This window comes from Lepidochelys olivacea, assembly GCF_965140295.1.
Source record: "Lepidochelys olivacea isolate rLepOli2 genome assembly, chromosome: 11".
Taxonomy (NCBI): Eukaryota; Metazoa; Chordata; order Testudines; family Cheloniidae; genus Lepidochelys; species Lepidochelys olivacea.
In genome coordinates, this window is record NC_140421.1 from 67354391 (window position 1) to 67377055 (window position 22665).

Below are 22665 nucleotides of genomic sequence, written 5' to 3' on the forward strand. Positions count from 1 at the left end.
AGAGAAAGCTCAAAGAGATGAATTTTGCCGTTAGTTCTGAAAATGAAGAGATCTGCTCTCATTCCTATCTGTTATGGAAGTAGGTTCCATAGTTTAGGTCCAGCTCTTGTGAAAGTTCTACCTCTCAAATTCATGAGTGGAACTAAAGGCATAGAAGCACTTTCTTTGTGGAGGGCGAGGACTATCCAGAGAAGAGTAACAAACATGATTACTGATTTAGAAAACATGACCTATGAGAGAAGATGGAAAAAAATTGGGTTTGTTTAGTCTGGAGAAGAGAAGACTGAGGAGGGACATGAGTTTTCAAGTACATAAAAGGTTATTATAAGGAGGAGGGAGAAACATTGTTTTCTTTAACCTCTGCGGATAGGACAAGAAGCAATGGGCTTAAATTGCAGCAAGGGCTGTTTAGGTTGGACGTAAGGAAAAACTTCCTGTCAGGGTGGTTAAGCACTGGAATAAACTGCCTAGGGAGGTTGTGGAATCTCCATCACTGGAGATTTTTAACAGCAGGTTAGACAAACACCTGTCAGAGATGGTCTAGATAATACTTAGTCCTGCCTTGAGTGCAAGGGACTGGACTAAATGACCTCTCGAGGTCCCTTCCAGTCCCACGATTCTATGATTCTATCCCCAAAGTGTGTTTGTTTAGATCAAAGAATCCATTTTACCATTAGCTGTCACACTACCAGGTGAAAGAGGGCATGCAATGCTCCAGCTTTGGAGATGCCTGCTAACCTGCATTTCCTGAAAGGTCCTGCAGTTCCCCTCTGCGTCTGCCTTTGCCAGGTGGTGTCTGAGATTACACTGCCATGACCAGAGGGAAAATGTCTTGTGAACAGCTCAGGTGTAAATGGCAGAGAGCTCATCACAGGGATGTTCTCCATTCAATTATGCAGAATGGTGGACAGACAGGCCTGATGGCATGGGAAGAGCTGGATCCATTTGGAGGGGGAATGGATTCTGTGAGAGCATATGGCAGAGGTCGGGGGGGAATTAAGTCTCTGCTGATCCCTCATGATGGAGAGGGGCAAGGATGCTCCCTCCCAGCTGGATACCTGCAAAGCATGATGGGAAAGGGAAGGAATAAAGAGAAGCCTCACAGTTTACTTTCTCCCTGTTTTAAATGACTGCAGAGGACCACAGAGGCTTTAAATATGATTTGCCATTGAAGGTAGCTACACTCATCCAACATGCCTTTTAATGGATAGAAACTCTTCCGGTGTATTTTCCTTTGCTTGTAATCCCTCCCCCGCCCCCAGGTATTAAGAGGGAGATTTTCAAAGCTGCCTAAAGGATCTCGATGCTCCTGTCTCATTCAAAATTAATGAGAATCAGGCCCCCAAATCCCCTATGTAGTTTAGGAAAATCTCAACCCAAAGGTTTAGTGAGTATGATTCAAACACACTACCTCATTCTTTGCCAGATCAGAACATTCTCCCAGTCTCTCAGGTATACCCGACTTCTGTAAAGCTCCCATGAATTTTATAGCAGACACTCAAAGGGTTAAATGCTATTAAAACCGCTGTTTAAATAGCACTAAGGTTGTGAGATAAACTAATAAAAACCAGGAAGTTCCTAAGTAACTGGGCATTTTTCAGATTGCAAGATGACCGTTATTTAAATGCTGTGGGATTTCTTCTTCCTGGCTATAACTTTCCTTTGAAGTTGGAGAACCATTGCAGGGGATATATAGGATCATTTAAAATTTGGCATTCCCCACAGCAAGTGGCATCCCTATGTACAATTCTTAGGCACCAAAGGTGCATGGGAAGGAGTGTATTAAGGATAGAAACGAAGCCTTAACAATTTCCTGGCTCTGGACTGTCTACTGCAGTTCAGACCGTTAGCATTATAGTACTGTGGCATGCTGCACGTAAATCTATTTACATAACAAACCTTCCGAAATAGACCAATGAGCTTCTTTTGGTTTTAATCCAGTTTCAGCAAAAATCAGCGAGGAAGAAAGGAAGTGCTTTGATTGTCTTATTTTTCTGGTCTGTGTAATTAGTGCATCCGCCTCTAAGGAACTTAAGGAGCTGAGTCTTTACCTCATCTGAAACTGAAGGTTTGCGTTTACCAATCCCAACTGGAGATGAACTGCTCATGCATGCAACACAGAGTGTGGAATCCGCAGATCATATCAGGAATGCTGTTGGACAAACACTTCTTGACAGGTGGTTTTCTCTCTCTCAGAGAAACAAATGTAGACTATGGCCCAGATACTCAGGTGACATAAACTGGCATAGCTGCACTGGAGTTAACTTACACCACTTAAGGATCTGGTTCTTTTTTCCTTAATCTCTTGTACACCTTACTGAGTCCCTTAGCACTTTACCATAATGTCCACAGCAAGTATGTTTGCTGTCCTCACAATTCTGGGCAGTGAATTGTCCCAAAGTCAAAAAGGAAAGTCAAAGGCCAAATTCTGTCACCCTTACTCAAGGTGAGTAGCATTTTACTCCACAAGCAGTCCCACTGACTTCAGTGTCAAGCAAGGTACCACTCAAGGTGAGTGAGGGTAGCAAAATCTGGTCCAAAGTGTTTTCAGAATACAGAAGGCCTATACAATGAGGCTATTGAATTGGTGACACAAGAAATGAAAGCTTGGACCACTGACTGACAGTGGCCAGTACCAGCTGTCTCAGAATAAGGTGCAGTAGGCAAATGTCGGATAATCTATCCTCTGTGATGGTTTTGTCCCTTCCAAAGTATTTTTTAAAAAAGCACAATAACTCTGGATAATCTAGTTATTCACAGAAATGCCCAATCCTTCCTTAGATCTTGCTAAATTCTTAGCTCCAATCACATCATGTGGCAATGAATTCCATGGTCTCAATTCAGCATTCTGTAAGGAAAATATTTCATTGCATCAGTTTTGAACTTGCTGTCTTTCAGTTTCACTGAATGTACCCTTGTTTTTGTGTTCTGAGACAGCAAGAACAGACACTCTAGACCTATCCCTCCTATGGGGGGCAGGGATAGCTCAGTGGTTTGAGTATTGGTGTGCTAAACCCAGGGTTATGAGTTCAAACCTTGAGGGGGCCATTTAGGGATCTGGGGCAAAAATTGGGGATTGGTCCTGCTTTGAGCACGGGATTTGGACTAGATGACCTCCTGAGGTCCCTTCCAACCCTGATATTCTATGATTCTATCTTCATGCTCTGGTTTTCATTTCAATAGCTTCGTTTCTCCTCTTCCCAACATTAAAAGATCAGTTTTGAAAACAGATTTTTAACCAGTTGTCATGGAGATGACAGTGACAGGGAAAATATTGCCAGATCCTCGTTTCTGCTAAGCAGTAGATTAGGAAGTTTTTACCTACTTCGATCAAGGGCGGAATCCAACAAAACCAGCACTGCTTCCAAAAACAGGAAAGACTCTATAGTTATAATTTCTCTCCTCCCACCGCCCAATGAGCAGCTTAGCACAAAGTTATCCTCACAAACATCAGCAGCTCAAGCATTCATATTTGTCTTCTCTTCCATGTGTCAAATAAGGTTAAAGAGAAACCAATCTGATTGAGTCCCTCTGCCCTTAACCCACTATTCCGGTTGCCCTCGGCAAACAGATCTCATAAAAATACAAAACTACAGGGAACTTTAAAAAAAAAATAAGTGGAATATTCAAGAGCACTCAGCACTGGACCTAACTCAGCTTTTGAAAATCCCACTCTAAAAGTTCCTCCAGCAATAATTTGAGCTCTCTTATCTGCTGCTGGAAGCACAATTAGGATATAGCCAGTAGTTTACTGTTCCAGCTGGGAACAGTGCTCTCTAAATAGAGAATTAGCGACTAACTTCGTCTCGAAGAACCCATGCGTGTGCTCAGAAGGCACAATGCCCACAGTCATGAACCGAGGGCACAAGACTTTGGGCATTTCATTTTTAAAGTTGCTTGTTGCTTTGATCTTGCCAAGCAGTCTGTTTCTGAAAGCTCTTCCCTTAGCTGTAGGCATGGAAGTGCTCTCTGAGCACGCTCAGATGACTGCCCTGGGTATCATTACTGAGGGGTTCCCTGTTATGGGTGGGCATATGGCGCATAGGCCACAGACAGCTCGGGACAGAATCCCTCTGCTACTCAAAGGGTAGCCCCAGATGGGAACAGTGCTGGAGTGAGGTTGTGCCGCCCTTGAGAGAAAAATTAGGATCAGCTTTTGTGGGTCTAATTCTGTGGAGCCGCCAGAATGGAAACAAGAAGGACATATTTTAAAAAGGGGGACTGGCTCTTAACTACATGAGAAATGAATCTGGGGTATCGGACAGCCTCTGTTCTACTGAAAACCTCAAGTGCCTACCTCTGACAGGAAGGCGCCATTAATCTGCGTCATAAGAAAAATGCAGCAATTCCTGTTTGCCTGAATACTTTTCCCAGTTCTTCTGGAGAATTTGCAGTTCCTTAAAACACTCAAAGTTTGCTTGCTTACCAATGCAATTAGTTTTGCAATACAAGCACTAGATGAATTCAAACTGCAAAGGAAAAGGAAATAAGATACAGGTGTAAAATTAAACCAAAAGACTAACCCCCACCTCCCACATGAAACGGTCTGCATTGAAAGTTAAGGCAGGGCAGTTACAGAAAACAAAACAGCGACCTCTAAACCCATTGGTACACTATGTGGAAACAGAGAAGTTAAAACAGGGAATTTAGGAAACTCGAATGAATTAACGGAATTTCAGGATCATGGAGCAGCTAAAAAAATATGCACAGGAGACGTTTCCATGAGAAAGTTCAGAGCTGGTTGCTTCTTTCCTTAATTTTAAATGCAGTTTGAGGAAAAGTATAAAGCTTATCATTTCCTCAGTATGCTGAGGGGGTAAAACATCTTTGCTTTCACCAGGCTCTCTTTCCTATTCTACTTTTTTTTTTTTAAATTAAAGTTTGAGGAAAAGTAGTCTTGCACTTAAGGCATTCGTTGGGACTTAGGAGATCTGTGTTCAGTTCCCAGCTGTGTCACAGACTCCTTGTGTGCCCAAGGCACTTAATACATCTGTGCCTCAGTGAATCACCTGTAAAATGGGGATAATGAGCCTTCTTTCCTCCTATCCTTTTCCTGTCTTTTGTACGGAGATCGTCAACTCTTTCGGCAGTGACCGTCTCTCACTAGGCGTGTGTACAGCCCCTAGCAGAATGGGCCCCTGCTTTCGTTTTGTGGACTTTAGAAATAATAATCACGATTGTAATGTAATAGAAACCGTAATAATTTAGTTAGTAAACACATTCAAAACAAAGGGCCTGATTCTGTGAGGTACTGGGCACCACCAACTCATACTGAAGTCAACAGTAATTCAGTAGGAGCTTGGCCTGTATTAACTCCACCACCCTGAAGAATATTTGCACTGCGATTCTCTTGTGATCATCTGACTTCAGGAGCTGTGACTTTAAGAAAAAAACGCTCTTATATTATAGCTATTTACATTTTTAGGTGCTCTTATTACATCACCTTATTTCCTTAGCTGCAAACCAAGCCTGCCCAAGGACTAACTGGGCACAGCATGCCAAGGGCCAGTGGGCCACACAGAATTTGGATGTAGATATGCACTCTTCTTTTTATCAAAAACCAAGGCTCCTCACCAAAGCATTTGCTCCTGCTTGTGCTTTCCTTGATAGGCATATAGAGATGCCTGGATGTTTCAGTTCATCGGCAATACAAAAATAAAGGCTGAAGCTGGTCAGTTGCAGAGAGAGGGGGACCAACTGGCAGGGTCTGAGGAGTCAGATCCTCACTTGCACCAGGGCGCCACTTGGTTCACTTAAGTCAAGGGGAGGCCTCAAGGCTGCTGTAGCCTATGCCAATTTCTAATGTTGGTTGAGAACTGTCGGACTATAGTGCCATCCAGGCATATTGTCCTCCTCCAGCATGCCCCTGTCCTATCGCTGGCACAATGCTATGTTAAGTGGCCAGCAGATCATGGTGCTGCTGTCTCTATGGTGGACTGAGACTCATTCCCACCAGTGAGAGCAGGTTTAAGGCTGGTTTGCCCTTCCTGGAGGCCAGCATCTGGCTCTTATATGAATATCTGAGAACCTTTAATTAGGGATGGATTAATTGGTTCTGCAAAAAGACTTGCCAATCCCTCCTTTCAAGAACTAAACTGAATGCAAACTTTTTGGAAGGTTCTGGATTGTTCCCATAGGTCTGTTCATAGACATTTCAATCACGATTGGACCTGAAAGCCCCAAATAATACTAGAAAAATTGTTCTAATTGTATTTTCAGCATGGACTATAGCAGAAGTGGTGGCAACCTTATGAGAGAGCCTGTTCTTGCAAAATTTTCAGCAGACTCTGGAAGTTAGAATAGTGTACACAAAATCTGAATATGAAACTGAACTGAACCCAAACTCCAAATCCTTTGAGGCTCACTCATCACTACCCCTTTGGGACAAATGAATCCCTTACATAAGGTCATGGACATCAATGGAGTTGCATTCTCTTAGTATGTCTAATGTGGACAGTTACACTGTGGTGCATAAAGGTTTGGCTATGTTGCTTTACTGGGAGATGCTCCACTGCTAGGAGTCAAGTGGTTTCATTCCACACATCATGCTGAAAATGTATCCCTGCATTTTTCGTAGGGTTGGGGTAGCTACCTATATTGAGCCAGATCTGATGGCACTGTTGCCAACTCTTTCCAGTTGTACTGCAAGTCTCACAATAATTGGTGTTTTTTGTCAAGTTCCAGTTCCTGCAATTAGGTGATTATAGAAGAATCTCAGGTTTCATTTTTTTGAAAGGAAGTTTCTAGCCCATGGGATTGGGGAGAAGAGCTTGGAAACGTTAACCCTAAAGCTCCAATACCAGAAAGCCAATAAAAAGAACTTCAAATGCATTATTTTACAATCTCGTAATTTTTAAGCCCATCACTGATTTTAAGAGTCTTGACTCTTGATTTTTGAACACTTGGCATTTGCAGTGCTGCAAAACCAGAAGAATTCCATTGAAACCAATGGATTTTTTTTTCAGATTTGCCCAACCATAATAGAGATCAGAACCTCACTCCTTCTGTTTAAAAGATTTATGTAAATACCTTATCCCTTCCTTCCTCCTGTCATTTTAAGATGTAGCATAGTTAAGATTAAGTTTCTTAAATCTCCATGAATGTGCTTTACTTTTGTCTTAAATCATTTCCCCATTCCACACTGGCACTTTAGAGGAAAAAGAGCAGTGTTGCAATATGAAATTCAGAATAAAAAGCCTCTTCCAAAAGCTAGCTGTCTTTATTGAGCTCATTTTTTAAATCATGTATTTACCGTACACTGTCTTTCCTTTTACAGTATAGCTGTACAGGGATACACTGTGGACAAGAGTTTTTGTTTTCATAATCTATTCCTGACACCTAATAAGAATGACGAGCACTGTTCCAAGATTTGGCAAGAAGGGACAGGTTGTGGATGAGCAGGTTTCTCTGACTCTCCTATACGGATCAAGGAGGAAAAAGAAAGGGGAGAGGGTGGAGACTATAAAGAAAAGAGAGGCAACCTGTTCCTTTGGAGACAGAGTGAGTAATGCAGCTGGCACACGGCCTCGCCACTGCCACAGAGTTCCAAACATACCAATCCCGCAGATTCAGCTATTTGGACAGAAAGAAGACTGGGTGGACAGTTCTGATATTTGAGGGATGGGATTAGCCATGAAAGAAACTCAAACCCCCACACGTCTCATGCGAAATACGCAAGATGTGCTAAGGTGGGATGTAACAGGGCAAGATGTTCAATAGGGAACGTTGTACCGAACTATTTTTGCTCTAATCAGATTGTACAAAAATTTCACTTTATGTCCATTGCAAGTTACGGCAGCAGAGCTCCAGCTTTGCTCCCCTCCCACAAACTAGAAATGCCAGGCCTTCTACAGTCAAGGTTAGCTGTTCTGATGCAAGCCACAATCTCCAAGGAGATAAGCAAAATGCATGCAGATGAACAGCACACAGATGAGGAAAATTTTATGGACCCAAGGCCTTTCTATATAAAAACTCCATCATCAATTTCTCAGCAATGGATTCTTTACAGGTAATGGGCCGGTCTTCCAGTAGGAGTTTGAAGCCCAAAATAGCCTGGGATCGGCCTGTCTGAGAGAGCATCCGTCTTCCCCTGTCACACTAGCTCAGTTATAGATGGTCTTACAATCTGAATAAGCAAGAGGTGAGAGAAAAGGAAGTGTTATAATACCCATTTTACAGATGGGGGACTGAGGCACAAAGAAAGCGAGTGACCTGCCCAAGGACTATCCATGTCAGGTTCTTATCTGGTCCGCATCACCATCGTATATCTGCACCTCACAATCTTTTTTAATTTCCCCCCCTCTGGGAGGTAGGGCAGAGCTATTATCCCCATTGTACAGATGGGGAACTGAGGCACAGAGAGGCTAAGTGACTTGCCCAAGGTCACACAGGAAGTCTGTGCTAGAACCAGGAACTGGACCCAGGTCTCAAGCCCCACTCCAATGCCTTAACCACAAGGCTATTCTTCTCAGAGATCAGTAAGACTGCTCAAGCTTGACCTACCTCATTATAAGAGAGAGGTGGCAGCTTGTATTCTCCACGAAGGTCAACTGGCTATAAAACTCATTCTCCCACTCTTGAATCAAAACAGCTGGAATTTGCCAAAAGTACAAAACCTTCTCTCTTCTGAGATGGGGCGTTATGCCGCACAGGCTGGTATGTGAGCTTTTCTCATTGTATTGTGCTGCTGGGTGACATCTTTGCTGAAAACTGTCAGGGTGCCTAGAACCCACATAAAGGTATTTTTTGTGTTTTATTCTTTTTTAAAAAAAATCAAAAGAATGAACATCTTTTAATGATCACTTTTCTGGAAAAAACAAAACAAAATCCACAACCATTTTGCAGCCTATGAATAATTGTCTGGTTGGTATAATCATAACCAGGTGCTCCTTGTGAAATTTCAATGGGGCATGATGTAAGCAGTGTTCCTCTTGGTTCAGGAATGAAGATATCTATCTCACCACTCTGTTGCAAAGCATGGAGGAGAACTTGGTGCACTATATCTGAAATCAGTACTGCACAGTTATGCAAAACATCTGTGCAACTGACACCTCTTGTGTAATCCGCAGTGTAATCAACTATCAACCACCTCCAGGAAAGAAGGAGGGGCATTAGGTGGGGAGAATTCACAGTTAGATCAAACAGAAAATGGGAAACTAGCCAGAGAGGTGCAATCCGGTGAAAATATAGTTCCCCTGAGAGCAAACCTTCAGGATAAATTTCATTGCTTTTCACGTACAATTCCAAGTAGATATGCAGAGAGTCACACAGGGTTCACAACAGGTTCACTATAAAAAACTCTTCTCCCTCTCTCTCTCATTTTCCTTCGCCAGTGAGATCCATCAATATCTTAGACCTGAGGCAATTCGTAACAGCAGGTTGCTGAGTGCATGGGAGAATAAATCAGTAGAAGCCTTGTCCAACTCCACCGTGGTATGGTGTTAACTAGGTTAATTTTTTTCTCCAATCTCTCTTAGCTTCCCTCAGAATGGCAAAAATACCTTGCTCACCTTAGCGGTCTTGCTTATTATCAGAGTCACTGACCAGTTTCTGGTCTCCATTTTACATGGCCCCATAAAACGGCTAAGTGATAGCAGTGAAAGCTGGGTCCAAAGACACACACTTCAGATCCAGAGCCAAAGTGTCCTAAAGTGAGCGGTTTTTCAGGTCCTTGCAAGAACTGTCAAAGCCTAGCTGACATGTTAGATTTGCTCCCAACGTAGGCCATGCTGAGAAAGGCTTTTCCCAGTGAAAATAATGTTTCCCTGCTTTCAAAGCAGCTGTAGCATCGAGCTGCTCAGATGGGACAGATCCAAGAAAATGTCTCGTTTTTCCTCCGCTCCAGCTTACTTAAGTGAAAACCATGTTTTATCAACAACAATAAGGGCAGGCTCATTGATGCCATCTTGGGTTGTCTCCTCTGAAAAAGTATCTGCAGCCAGCTAAGAAATTTGTGGTGTGGCAGGATTGTGTGTTGAGCCTATCACAATTTTAATGCAACGACAAACCCAAATCTCCAAAGAGGGCCCTATACAAGATGTGCAAATGCTTAGAGCAGCATTTAGGAGCTTAAATTCCTGCTTATGTGCTTACGTGCCATTTTGAGCATTCAAATACAACATTTGTGTAGCGGCTGTCATCTTGGTTCCCACCAACGATTGACCCCTACATCCCCCAGAGCCTCTACAGCTTGAGTTAAAGGACTCAGGCCCTTTTAAAGTTTGTCCCTAAGTCTTCTAGCTGAGAGACTGTCCTTTATATATCGGGCACACGGAGAGACACGTAATATACAAATCCTCCTTTGGTGCCTATGTTTGCCAAGTGGGCCCTGTATGTACAAAGGCAAATGTTTTAAACTGGGATGGCTGAAAACTGGCCCTTAAATCCAAACTAAGGGAGACAAGCTGTCTGATTTTCAGAGGTGTTGAACACCCCCAGCTCCTCTTGATTTCAACTGTAGATGATCAGATCCTTAGATTTTCCAGTTCCATTTCCCCTATCTGCAAAAATGGGGTAATAATATGTATCTACTTCCCATGGGTTTGGTAAGGATTAAATAGTTAATGGTTGTAAAGTGACTGAAGATGAAAAGTGCAGCCTAAGTACTTTATTATTTAAAATAACTACCTTTACCATTTTGCCTGAGATAATCAGCCAGTTATCAGAGTATAATACTGAAGTGGTGAGGGTAACACTATGAAGTTCCTTCCACTTAGTAATTAACGCATATCACTGTTGCACCAAGGATATGTAAAACTAAGGAGATAATACATAGATCTTCATAGCCTTGGTGTAACAGACACTGAAATATTTAAGTACTTATAGGACTCTCCTTATCACAGAATCCATGCACCTCACAATCATGAGTGCATCTTACCCTCACAACCCTACTGCGATGTAGGGAAGTGATATTATCCTCATTTTTACAGACAGAGAACCGAGGCAGAGAGTAGATTAAATTAATTTGTCCAAGGTCACAGAGGAAGCCTGGGTCTGAGCTAGCTCTAGCTTAGCATTTACCCACAAGACCATCCTTCCTCCACGGTTACCACCTCTAATTTTGCTGCCCCACCCCCAGTCTCGGCTGGAAATACAAAAGTAGAGAAAATTTAAAACAGGGCAACAAAAAAGGTAAAAGGATTGGGAGATAAGATAGAAGACCAGATCAAAGAATTTATAGGGTGGAGAACAGAGATGACTGAAGGGGCACAGAGGATATAGTCTGTAAAAGCTATCGAAATCACAATATAAACAAAGTAAAGGAATTATTCACAGTCCCAGATGATGGTATTACAGGGAACAATAACCTGAAACTAATTAAGGGATAGTGTAAGTTAAATATTAGGAAGAGATTCATAGCTGCAAAAGCAGATGGGTAGGGGCCTGGCATCCCAAGGGAGCTGATAGAAGTCCAACCACTTCAAATGTTAAAGGTATGATTAGATATTCTGTTAAGAAAGACCCCTGCACCATAGGTAACAGTCTGATCACGTTCCTTTGTCTGTCTGTTCCCACTGAAATTACACATACTGTATTGGGGTAGCACAAAAGCCCAGAAGAGGAAGATTTAAACTGGTTTACAGAAGTCAACTCCCCCCGCCAACCCATAAGTAGATTTTAACATATGTTGGGCCTGGTTCACTACTGGGTTACAGGGTCCCACTGGTGTAAAGCTGATATAACCCAGTGGTGAGTCAGGTGAGGCCCCGTATTCTCCATCTAAACAGCAGCTCTAACAGTAGTGTGACAAAATCATGCAAGGGATCAAGGGCCAAGCTGTCTGCCCTGGTCACAGACCCTTTGTGCTGCTTGAGCAATGCAAAGTGGTCAGAATCTGGCTACTGCTGCCAGGCTGAGAACTGCCCAGGTGTGCGTGTGGGGGAACTGTCAGCTGGCACTAAGCTAGCAGAGACCGCAGCCACACCAGCTGCCTTATCCCGTGCTGGCACAGGCGGTGGGGAGAGGGGAATGACACTTGAAAGGTAGTGAGTGACATGCTGTGGGAAGAAAAGAGTGCCGCTCCTCTCTGCCAAGTTACAAACGGCACTTAGAGACCATATTCAGCTGTTGTAAATTAGAGCAGCCCCTCCTTAGATTGGGGCAACCTGAGAGGGAGCCATAACCAGCTCCTTGGATCTACCCTCCCCATGCTGAGCAGAACAGATTGCAGGAGAGAATCTGGCTTAGCATTACCAATGCACCAACCAGCTCCATAACTCCCGTTTTGTGCATTGGTTGCTGTTCCCATCCATTCTCTGACCCAATGGCCTTCCAGAGGAGTTTTGGATTACCTGGCCTTTACCACACAGCCAGGTAACACATGTTTATGAGCATGACCATGATCCTTAGAAGATTTGCTGTGGGGGGAGAAGTGGGAAGAGGGGAGCGGTTGTTGGACTCTTGAATAGTATCAAGTATCTCTCCTTCAGCCCCCTGACCCTAAAGCCCAAACGTGCATGATGTTTTATTTTCTTAAAATCAACACTCATCATTATCAGACAGCGAGTGTTTGGTAAGCCCAGTCCACAGTGCACTGCCCGCATTTGCCAAGGCACTTCTCCTATTTGTCTGTCTTATCTGTAAGAAACAGATCTTCTGGGTTTAACAGCTGGCAATTGACTCATAACTTCTGCAACTATTAGGGAATCTTTAAGAAGGTTTATCTTTTTAAAAACACGATAAGCAAAATAAACTTTCGTCTTATAGTTTGGGGTGAAACTGTATCTCCTTCAGAAAAAGTTGTACAATAAAATCAAAATGTGGTTTTTTTGGGGCTGGGTGAAGGTTCCCGTAGCACTTTTAGAAAACAGTGGTGTGTGATGCTATGGTCACTCAAGAGAAAAGGCTCAAAGGCCCAGATCCTCAAACTTATTTAGGCTCCTAATTTCCGCTGAAAAATCAATGGGAGTTAGAAGCTTAATTGGTCCTTTGAGAATCTGGGAATGACTACAATTTAGTATGGGAGATATATCTCAGTACATAATGGCTGCTCGTGCTAGGGTAGTTGCTGCACTATGAATACTTACTACCATAAAAGTACTCTGAGGATGAAATTCCTCCTTGTGCAGAGGGTCATGCACCACTTAAGCCTTCAAAATTGGGTCTCAGCTGGAAATAAGTGAAGTATAAGCCTTGTTCTGGAGCTCTGCTCAGGAGTGAATTTCACCTTGGGATGCCGGAAGTATGGAAGGCCTTATATCAAATCAACTCCTCTTCCTTTTAACATAGTTTAATCCTTTCACCTTTTCAATTCATATTTAAAACAAGGAACCAGACACACAGGGAACCTAAGGTTTTACAGACACTACAACTGAGCGCAAGGCTGACTGAAGAAGGTACTGCAAGCACTAATGGGAAAACAGCAGCCATCCCAATGCTGTGTATGAACTAACAACGTTTAAGACTCCAAAGACTAACAAGCAAATAACAAAGCTATTTCATTAAGAGTAAGAGATTAATTCCACTGACTTTAACCAAAACTACACAAGCAAAACAGGCAGAGAAGGAGAGAAAGTCCTGCCTCATTCTGCAGAAGCAGCACCCAGTAAATAGAGCTACACGCATTAGATCATCAAAACAAACTCTCAACAGGTTATCAAACCCGGTTAGTTGGTGGAGGAAGCAGTTCCTTAACGGTATATAGGCACCTACCTCCCACTGAAAGAAACAAGAGATAGACACGTACATAACTTGGAGGAACTGAGCCTTACAAACCAACCCCTGCATGCATATCACATATTTCTTCTCTTTTCCATAGGGCTGACTCTTGGCTCACGTGTAACTTCTTTTCCATCCATAATGTATTCAACGCAGGCAAGTCCAGCTTAAAATACTGGGCGAAATCCTGGCCCCACTGACGTCAATAGCAAATCTCCCACAGTGGCAACAGCACCACGGACTCAGAGACTTTAAAGTCAGAAGGGACCATCATGATCATTTAGTCTGACCTCCTGCACATCACAGGCCACAGAACCTCCCCCATCCACTCCTGTAACAGACTCCTAACCTCTGGTTGATCTATTTTTCAGTGCTGTGCTTGTTCTTGCAATATTCCAGCTGGACTGATTGAGACACTAGAAAGCTCAGACTGAGTCACTAGCTCAGGCAGAATTAGAATTCCTCCTAGCTCCTCGTCCACACATGCCCATACCCAAAATTTTACCTGCTCCGTTCCACTGTGAGCGTGTTCCAATGACTAGAGCCCAAGGTGTCACAGAAGACTGAAATGGACAGCCCTTGCTCCTCCCTGAAGAATGCTAACTCATGCAAGTAGACCCACTGGTTTCAGTGAGATTACTGGCATGGTGAATGTTCATCAACATGAGGAAGGGGTTTGCAATCAAGGCCCTAAAAAATGAGACTTCAACCCAAGAAGTGTAAAGCAGAGTAAGAAAACTGCCTTTCATGGCTATTTTCATAGCTAATGTGCCTCTCCATCAGGCATGCCATTTTTCTTAGATGCTGTATGTATTTTGCTAAGATGCAATTTTTTCTGTGCTGTTCTTTTTAAAACAAATGCTCCACTGGCTTCCTTTCACAAATAAAAAGGATACCATTAGCTCAGTGCTATTGAACAGCTCTTGAATAACAAGCCAGCATTCAAGTACAACAAGGGGAAGAAAAAAAACAACAACAAATATTGTGACAAACAATCATGATAAAAATTTTAAAAATGAAAAAAATACCTTGGAAGCATACTTTACATTTCCATCAGTAATCCTTTATGCTATAGACTTATCTATATCTCTCTGTATCTATATAGTGCAAAGAATATATATAAAATGTTCTTTTTAACGTAGGCTCTTTTGTTATCTATAACACAAAAAAATGAACATTATTTAGGCTGCAAAGTCAAAGCACTCAAAAGTTAGGAAAATGGCAGTATAAAGGCTGCCTGTGTAACCTTAATTCAGACCCCTTGTGCATATGCATTATGACACAGTCTGTAATTACATGATTGCATACTATTTCTTCCACAGGACCCGTCTTATTCAGTGCACAAGATGGACGCTTAAAAAGCAGCTATTTAATATTATGTTTTCTCCTCGTTGCTCTATATGTGGCCCCAGGCCTTATTTACTACTTACAGTTTAAGCCCTACTCTGAAGACAGAATTATGAATTTCCTCATAAGCTCTTCTATGACATTCATCACTAGAGAATCTGAGTGCTTCACAGACATTAATGAATTTATTTTCACAAACACCTCTGTGAGGGAAGGGGTGCTATTATCCTTATTTTACAGATGAGGAACTGAGGCTCAAAGAGATTGAGGTCCAACGTATTCACTAATTTTGGGTGCCCAATTTCAGATGCCGATGATTTGATTTTTCAGAGTACTTAGCACTGAATCTCACTTTATATGTTCAAAGTACAGTTCCCATTGACTTCAGTTGAAGCTACGAGTGCATAGCACTTCTGCAAATCAGACTCCCAGAAAATGAGGAACACAGTGTTCGTGACCACCTGTGAAATGTTAGTTTAAGTGACTTGTCGAGCACCACTTAGGAATTCTGCGGCAGAGGCAGGGATAGAATCCAATTCTCCAGGACGGCATTCAAGTGCCTTAACCATGAGGTCGTCCATTATCTTCCAGTAATCCTCTACCTCATTCACTACTCACCTGCCAACTTCTGCAAGACATGATGCAGGGGTCTTAAAGAGGACAGCCTCCTTCACTGCACAACCCTGATTCATCCCCAGAGCAAGTCCATCCATATACTGAATGAGACAGAATTCCTAACAGTATACGATCATGTAATTAAAAGACAGTATTATAATGTGTATGTCCAAGGAGGCCACATTAAGGTTGCTCCGGCAACCTTAATTCTGGTATTTCCTAATTTTTGAGTGCTTGACTTCACAAACTTAATGCCCTTTTAACATATGAGTTCTTTTTGGGGGGGAGGGGTAAAAATGCATAACACAAAGCTGAGGATCTCAGTGCACTAGGTAAACACTGCTTTGGCCTAACAGCACCTTTGAGAGGTAGAAAAATATTATGCCACTTTGTACAAATGTAAACTAAGCCATAGGGAAGTTAATTATGGCCTGATTTTCAGAGGTACTGAGTATCCAGCCTAGCAAGTGAGTTTAATAGAAGTTCTAGGTTTTCAGAATCTCAAAAATCAGGCTATAAACTATGTGCCCAAAGTTCTAGGAGAAGTGTGAGGAAAAGCCTGGAACAGAACCCAAGGCTCCTGACTAGCACTGCCATGGCATCACCTTTGTTTCCTGTGAAGTCTTCCCTGGGTACATAAACTGTACAGAAAAGTACGTGTTTAGACTGTGCCCAGAGTCAGAATTCTTGGGCTTTATACCCAATTCTGCTGGACATCTTGGAACAACAAACCTCTATGTGCCCCAATTTACTTAGCTTCAAAATGAGCATAGAACAGCATATACCTGTGTCACAGCGGTGTGGTGGGACTGTGGGTCCAATACTCCAAATAGTTACTATCCTATTGAATTCCCATGAGTCTCTCTAGTCCCAGTGAAATCCAGTGCACGAGTCTACTCCCATGCATAAGATTATGGATATCCTATATGGACATCATAACCTTCCTGAAATCAAAGGGGCTACAGATGGGAGAAAATATATACACATAGTTTAGAAGAACTGCAAATGTCAGTAAAAGATAAATAATCACAATAGTATATAATTGTAGGCTCAAACCCCTAATTATTTAAGGCTAAATTATGCCAGTACTACACATGTTCAGTGGTACCTATGTGTTGAGTAATACTTTCATTTTGGGAATACTTGCATTGTAAAGTACTAGTGAATAAGGGTGGGACAGTATAGTTTTTAATGTTTTTAAGTACTCCAAAATCCATGGATGAAGATATTATGCAAGTACAAAGAAAACAGAAATGCCAAAAAAAAAAAAGGGAATAAAAGGGGAAAACTTTCAACTCAAAATCTATGTGCAGTGCAGTTGTAGCTGTGTCAGGCCCAGGATATTAGAAAGACAAGGTGGGTGAGGTAATATCTTTTATTGGACCGACTTCTGTTGGTGAGAAAGACAAGCATCACAGCTAAATGCACTTAGGTGTGATGCTCTAAGTATCTTGCCCAGCCCTGAAGAAGGGCTGTGTGTGGCTTGAAAGCTTCTCTCTCTCACCAACAGAAGCTGGTTCAATAAAAGATATGAACTCAAAATCTATTCAGTTTAAAAAAAGTTAAAAGAAGTTCCAGGTACTTTAGCTGCTGCTGAGATGCTAATTTCTATGGGTTTACAATCACATTTTCCTATTTTTAAAATGTCTTCCTTTCCTCCTTTGTTGTGTGAAAGACCCACACACAGAAGAGGGGAAAACTGACTAACAGACTACACAGGGGAAATAGTGAAACTGTCTAAGTGGTGTCATAAACACAAAGTGCCGCCAAAATTGCAGACTAAACAAGCTGAAAAACTAGGTGTTTAAAAAAATTCACCAGTCTCTTTCTCCTATAGTACTCCTGGGTATTTCCTGTTATGAATAGTATGTAAACAATATTTCAGAGAAAAATGTGATTTTAATTTGATGGTGTCCTTTTAATTATTAAAAATCATTTTAAGGGTTAAGAGTTTCACACACATTGAAATAATGGGCCAGATCCTCAGCAGTGCAAATAAATCAAGAGAGCTGTGCTTAAGTGGAGCAGTGCTGATTTAAACCAGCCCAACTTGGATCTGTAGTGCTTTCACTTAAGACCAGACTGAGGTCTCATATTTCATCATGATCTTCATTCCCAGGTTTCACTTCTGATGTATCTAGTTTTATGACTAGAGAAGGGAAAAGAGGCAAAGACTCTATGAAGTCTACTAGGCTTCTGTTAGACCTTCTAGATCAGCTTCTTTTTCTAGACTATCAGGACAGTCTATTAACATATAGTTAATATGTTGGTGCTCATATAGTGCAGTGAGGGGAGCTAGTAAAAAACAAAATAAAAAAACCCACCTCTTAGATAGAAGACACTCCCTCAAATGAAGTTGGAGTTTGAACTAAACTAAATGAAGTTTAGTTCAAAACTAAAAAGGCAGAACTTGCAAGTGCAAATGAATCATTGAGGAGCACAAGACTTAGGCAATTTTTAAAAATATCACCACTGAACAGCAACATTTCATTCTCATGCAAAAAGTACAAGATCCGCCCTATATTTTCACACAGGAAATGTGAAGAACCTATATCTAGGTAACAATATCTATAGTCATCTTATGAAAATGATCTTAAACCATAATGAATGTGTTTTTGTAATATGGGTTATTTTTTGCCATGATTCATTTTTGAAAATAAAAATATTTGTTCTTTCTACTATATTTCAAGCGGTTACGGTCAGAACAATGTGTGAAATTCATCTCATGATACTCCATATGTATTTTTTGCTGGGTACTTCTGTGTACCAAGAATCACATATTACAATTCATTAAACAAGTTCATCAGTAAAAAGGTAAGTAGAACAGTTTCCAGACAGTCTAATTATCTCTGGTCATTCAGCAATTAAAACACAGTCTCCTGTAAATGATATCCCCCCAAAAGATGAACAATTTAGGGGGACAGATAATGGTGGGGGATTTTCACTTTTTCAAGGGTGAAGGGGTGGATTGTGTCTGGCTACCCCATAAGTGAGGAAGTTGGGCAAAGAGTGTACAAGTAGTCTGGCCCCTTGAGATGCCCATGTGCAGGGGCCAGACACAACATGCATGACCCTCAACACAGGGACTGCTACAGTCAAGTGCCACTGACAGCACTGGACTCCTTAGCGGGAGCCAATGAGAATTTGAAAGGATGTGACCATAGCTCCAGTGGAGGTGGTTTGAACGGGGGGAGCATTCTCTACAATGGGGGTGCAATTGCTGCATCCTCCTTATACTTTAGGAGGCATTGTGGCTTAATGGCATGCCTGAGGCCTACAAGTAATTAGTATTATAAATCTTACCAACGTATGGAAGTTACTAGATGTCAAGAGGGAATGTGACATGAATAGTAAAATACATTATAAAAATGAACTAATTTATTCTGATCCGTCTTTGAGATTTACAGATGCTTAGGGCTTAAGATGTCGACGCAATCTAACGCTGAAGTCAAGATGCATCTAACGAGATGTGCAAAGGGAAATGTGTCAGCATCCATGCAGGAGCTCATTTGTACAAGAGGTAGGTCTGAACCACAAAGTTCTGATTTGGATTTTGGGTTTCCCCAGAGTTCAGGACTCGGTGTGTCGGTGAGCCCAGAACTAATTCACCAGGAAACGTGGTTGCAATTTCATAACCTACTTTGATTTAACAGTTACAAGGAAGAAAACAAGAAGGAAGAGGAGACATTCAAGGCTCACCAGAGTGCGTCCTGAGGTGTCCTGTGAGGGCGTCCCTTCTCCGGCAGGCATAGCTGCAGAAGGGACATTTGAACGGTTTTTCCCCAGAGTGCAACTTGATGTGCCTCAGCAGGTTCCCCTTCTGCGTAAAAGAAGCTCCACACTGGTTACAATGGAAGGGGCGCTCACCTACAGTGGAGAGAATCATCAAGAAACCATCGAACACAGAACACACAGACCCAATATCCTATTGCTTGTAACAGAATATAGTGTAGCCATGTCAAAGTCCACTCTATCACCCAATTTTAACCCACAAATCCTTTGTCTAATACCTTTGTAACATGGGACTTGCTGATGCTAGGGGCTCGCACTTCATGATGATTGTTGGCAATGTTTTCAAGAGTGGTTTTGGGCACTCAACCTGAGATGCTTTAAGAGGCATGAACATCCACCCTCTAAAAAAGGTGTCTCAAGCTGGGCGACCAAAACCACTAATCACCATGGAAAATTTAAGCCCACTGCTATGCTGCTGTCTCTCTGGCTTGTAAATATTTTTATTATGGGCCCCATCCTCGGAAGGGTTTAGAACAGTCACAAAAATTTACTTTGGATAGATATCACGGTCTCAATGTAAAACAAATTACACATTCTTTCTTATTTTTTAAAATAATTAAAACCCCCTTTTAAGGCTCCTCTGCACTGCTAGAGTCATGCAACGGGTCTTTGGTGTAAATGAGAATCCGGCCCAAATAGCTTTGGTAAGTAGCAAACACGGGGAGAAAAGCTGCACCCTAGAGAAATGAGAAGTAAACAGAGTTGGTTTTTAAATAACATTTATTTAAAAGTTATCTCTATTATGAGAGTTTTGTCTTAAAGTAGAAATTAATAAGCCTTTAATAAATGTATTTGTGTTGCCATTAAAGGTTTGATTTAACCTGGGATGGTTGTGCTTTTGTTCCCAACCTAAAAGACACAGTTTTTGATTAGATAAATAAATAAATAATAATAAAGTAGGAAACCTGAAAAAACCCACAAAGGTTTTGTGAAATGAAACACAAAACATACACTATGTGATCCACTTTGTAACATACTTAGTCTATCTCAATTCAACATGGCATTTAAGCATGTGCTTAACTTTAATCATATGCTTAAGCCCTATTGGTTATAAAGGAAGTCAATGGGATCGAAGCATGTACTTAATGTCAACCCTATGCTTAAGTGCTGTAGTGAATTGGGGTCTTAGACACTGAAACGCTTTTATTAAGGCCTTGATTCAACAAGATACTTAAGGATATACCTAACTTTCAGCATGCCAGGAGTATTGTTTATTTTTTAAACTCATCTCCTATTACAAAGCTTTGGCCAAATTAGTCCCAATGTGGTAAAGGCATGTTTGGTTCGATAATGAGCTAGCTAGAGAGGAGTATTAATCTTTTAAAAAAAAATTGACAGCATTCTGTAATCAATTGTCCAGTTTTCTAGTATTTTAGTTCCAGTTTTGCCCCCTTTTGAGGCAATGATCTGTGACACAACCTCCTTCCCAGACATAGATTTAGGGCAGAATCTTGACTTTCATTTGTAAATGATAAAAGAGAGGGAAGGAACTCAACTATGCCATCAGCCACATTTCAGCTTCTTCTCCCCATTCTGGGCTCAACGTATGACCTTTGTATTTAGGATCAGTCACGTTGGCTAAGTAATGGAAATGTTCCATAGCTTCACTGAATCATTTTTCCAATTTTGCTGTGTGTGGTTCCATTTTGTTGTTGTTAATTACATTAAGACACATTTACATGGCATCTGCAACAGGACTGTGATCAACCTGTAATCTGTCACATCCCTTTAAAACCTTTGTCAATTGCTTTTGTAAGATTAATGGCCCCTCTTTGCATAAAATGCATGCTATGTTTTCATCAAACTACTTCTTATGTCTACTGCAAATTCCATCATGTGTGTTGGATACCAATTTAGAAATGTAATCTTCCTGAGAGCATGACCGAGTGTTATTAACAAGCTGGGCCATAAATCCTCATTTTTTCAGTCAACCAACCGCTGATGGTAATTGGGGACTCTTTTTTTTGAACTTTCACAATGTGCTTTAGGGACTGGGTTGGGTGTTACTTTTCTCTCAGCAAGGTTGAAATAGTGTGCTGAACACCCACAATTGAGAAGTCTAAGATTCTATTTATAAATGGCTTATGAAGGGTTAATAAATGAGTAATAGATGCAATAAACATGTTACAGACATGAGTTGTATATATTATTGATGGTTATAAACATGTCAGTAGAAGGCAATATCGATTGTTATAAGTAATCTCTTGACCTTTTGGACTCTATAATTATGTATAATAATTGACTAGCCACTTATTAAAACCTCTGTTCATTATTTAGTAACCCCTTTATAAACTATTTAGAAACGGAACATTAATGTCAAGTGTAACCAAAAAAAAATTTCTAGTACGAAAAAACTTAAATATACATTATATTTTTAAAAACATCTCCTCGCTCTCATCCCAAGCAAAAAATTAAAACTCCTCCAAACCACTGGATTATTTTTTCTGAAATATTTTTTTCACATCTTGGACATAGCCCCCCTCCCAAAACACAAACTAACAATCCAAATTTCTGAAGTGTGTGGTTCCCTAGAAAAGTAAACTGAAGTGTCTATATGCTCTCGGATTAACTGTAGGTTCCGTACATTAATTTCAACCCCTTGGCACAAAGAAGAGATAGACTTGGTAATAATTACAGATTATTCCTTTTTCTGAGGTCCTTCCGCTTGTGGACTAGTCTGATGATACCTCAAAAATTTCATAAATGATTTGGAGGATTTTGTGGATTGCACTCTCAGCAAATTTGCGGATGATACTAAACTAAGAGGAGTGCTAGATACGCTGGTGGGCAGGGATAGTATACAGAGGGACCTAGATAAATTGGAGGATTGGGCCAAAAGAAATCTGATGAGGTTCAACAAGGACAAGTGCAGAGTCCTGCACTTAGGACAGAAGAACCCAATGCACCGCTACAGACTAGGGACCGAATGGCTAGGCAGCAGTTCTGCGGAAAAGGACCTAGGGGTGACAGTGGACGAGAAGCTGGATATGAGTCAACAGTGTGCCCTTGTTGCCAAGAAGGCCAACGGCATTTTGGGATGTATAAGTAGGGGCACAGCCAGCAGATCGAGGGACGTGATTGTTCCCCTCTATTTGACATTGGTGAGCCTCATCTGGAGTACTGTGTCCAGTTTTGGGCCCCGCACTACAAGAAGGATGTGGATAAATTGGAGAGAGTCCAGCGAAGGGCAACAAAAATGATTAGGGGTCTGGAATACATGAGTTATGAGGAGAAGCTGAGGGAACTGGGATTGTT

At 41.5% G+C, this 22665-nt stretch overlaps 1 protein-coding gene across 1 annotated transcript in view; it reads right to left on the reverse strand.

Annotated features, from left to right (window-relative positions):
• Window positions 1-22665, reverse strand: part of IKZF2 (IKAROS family zinc finger 2) — a 137068-nt gene that overhangs the window by 30687 nt on the left and 83716 nt on the right. Inside the window, exon 5 of the mRNA XM_084642840.1 lies at window positions 19318-19485. Within this exon, the coding sequence (XP_084498966.1) occupies window positions 19318-19485 (168 nt within the window). The remainder of the gene's footprint in view (window positions 1-19317; window positions 19486-22665) is intronic.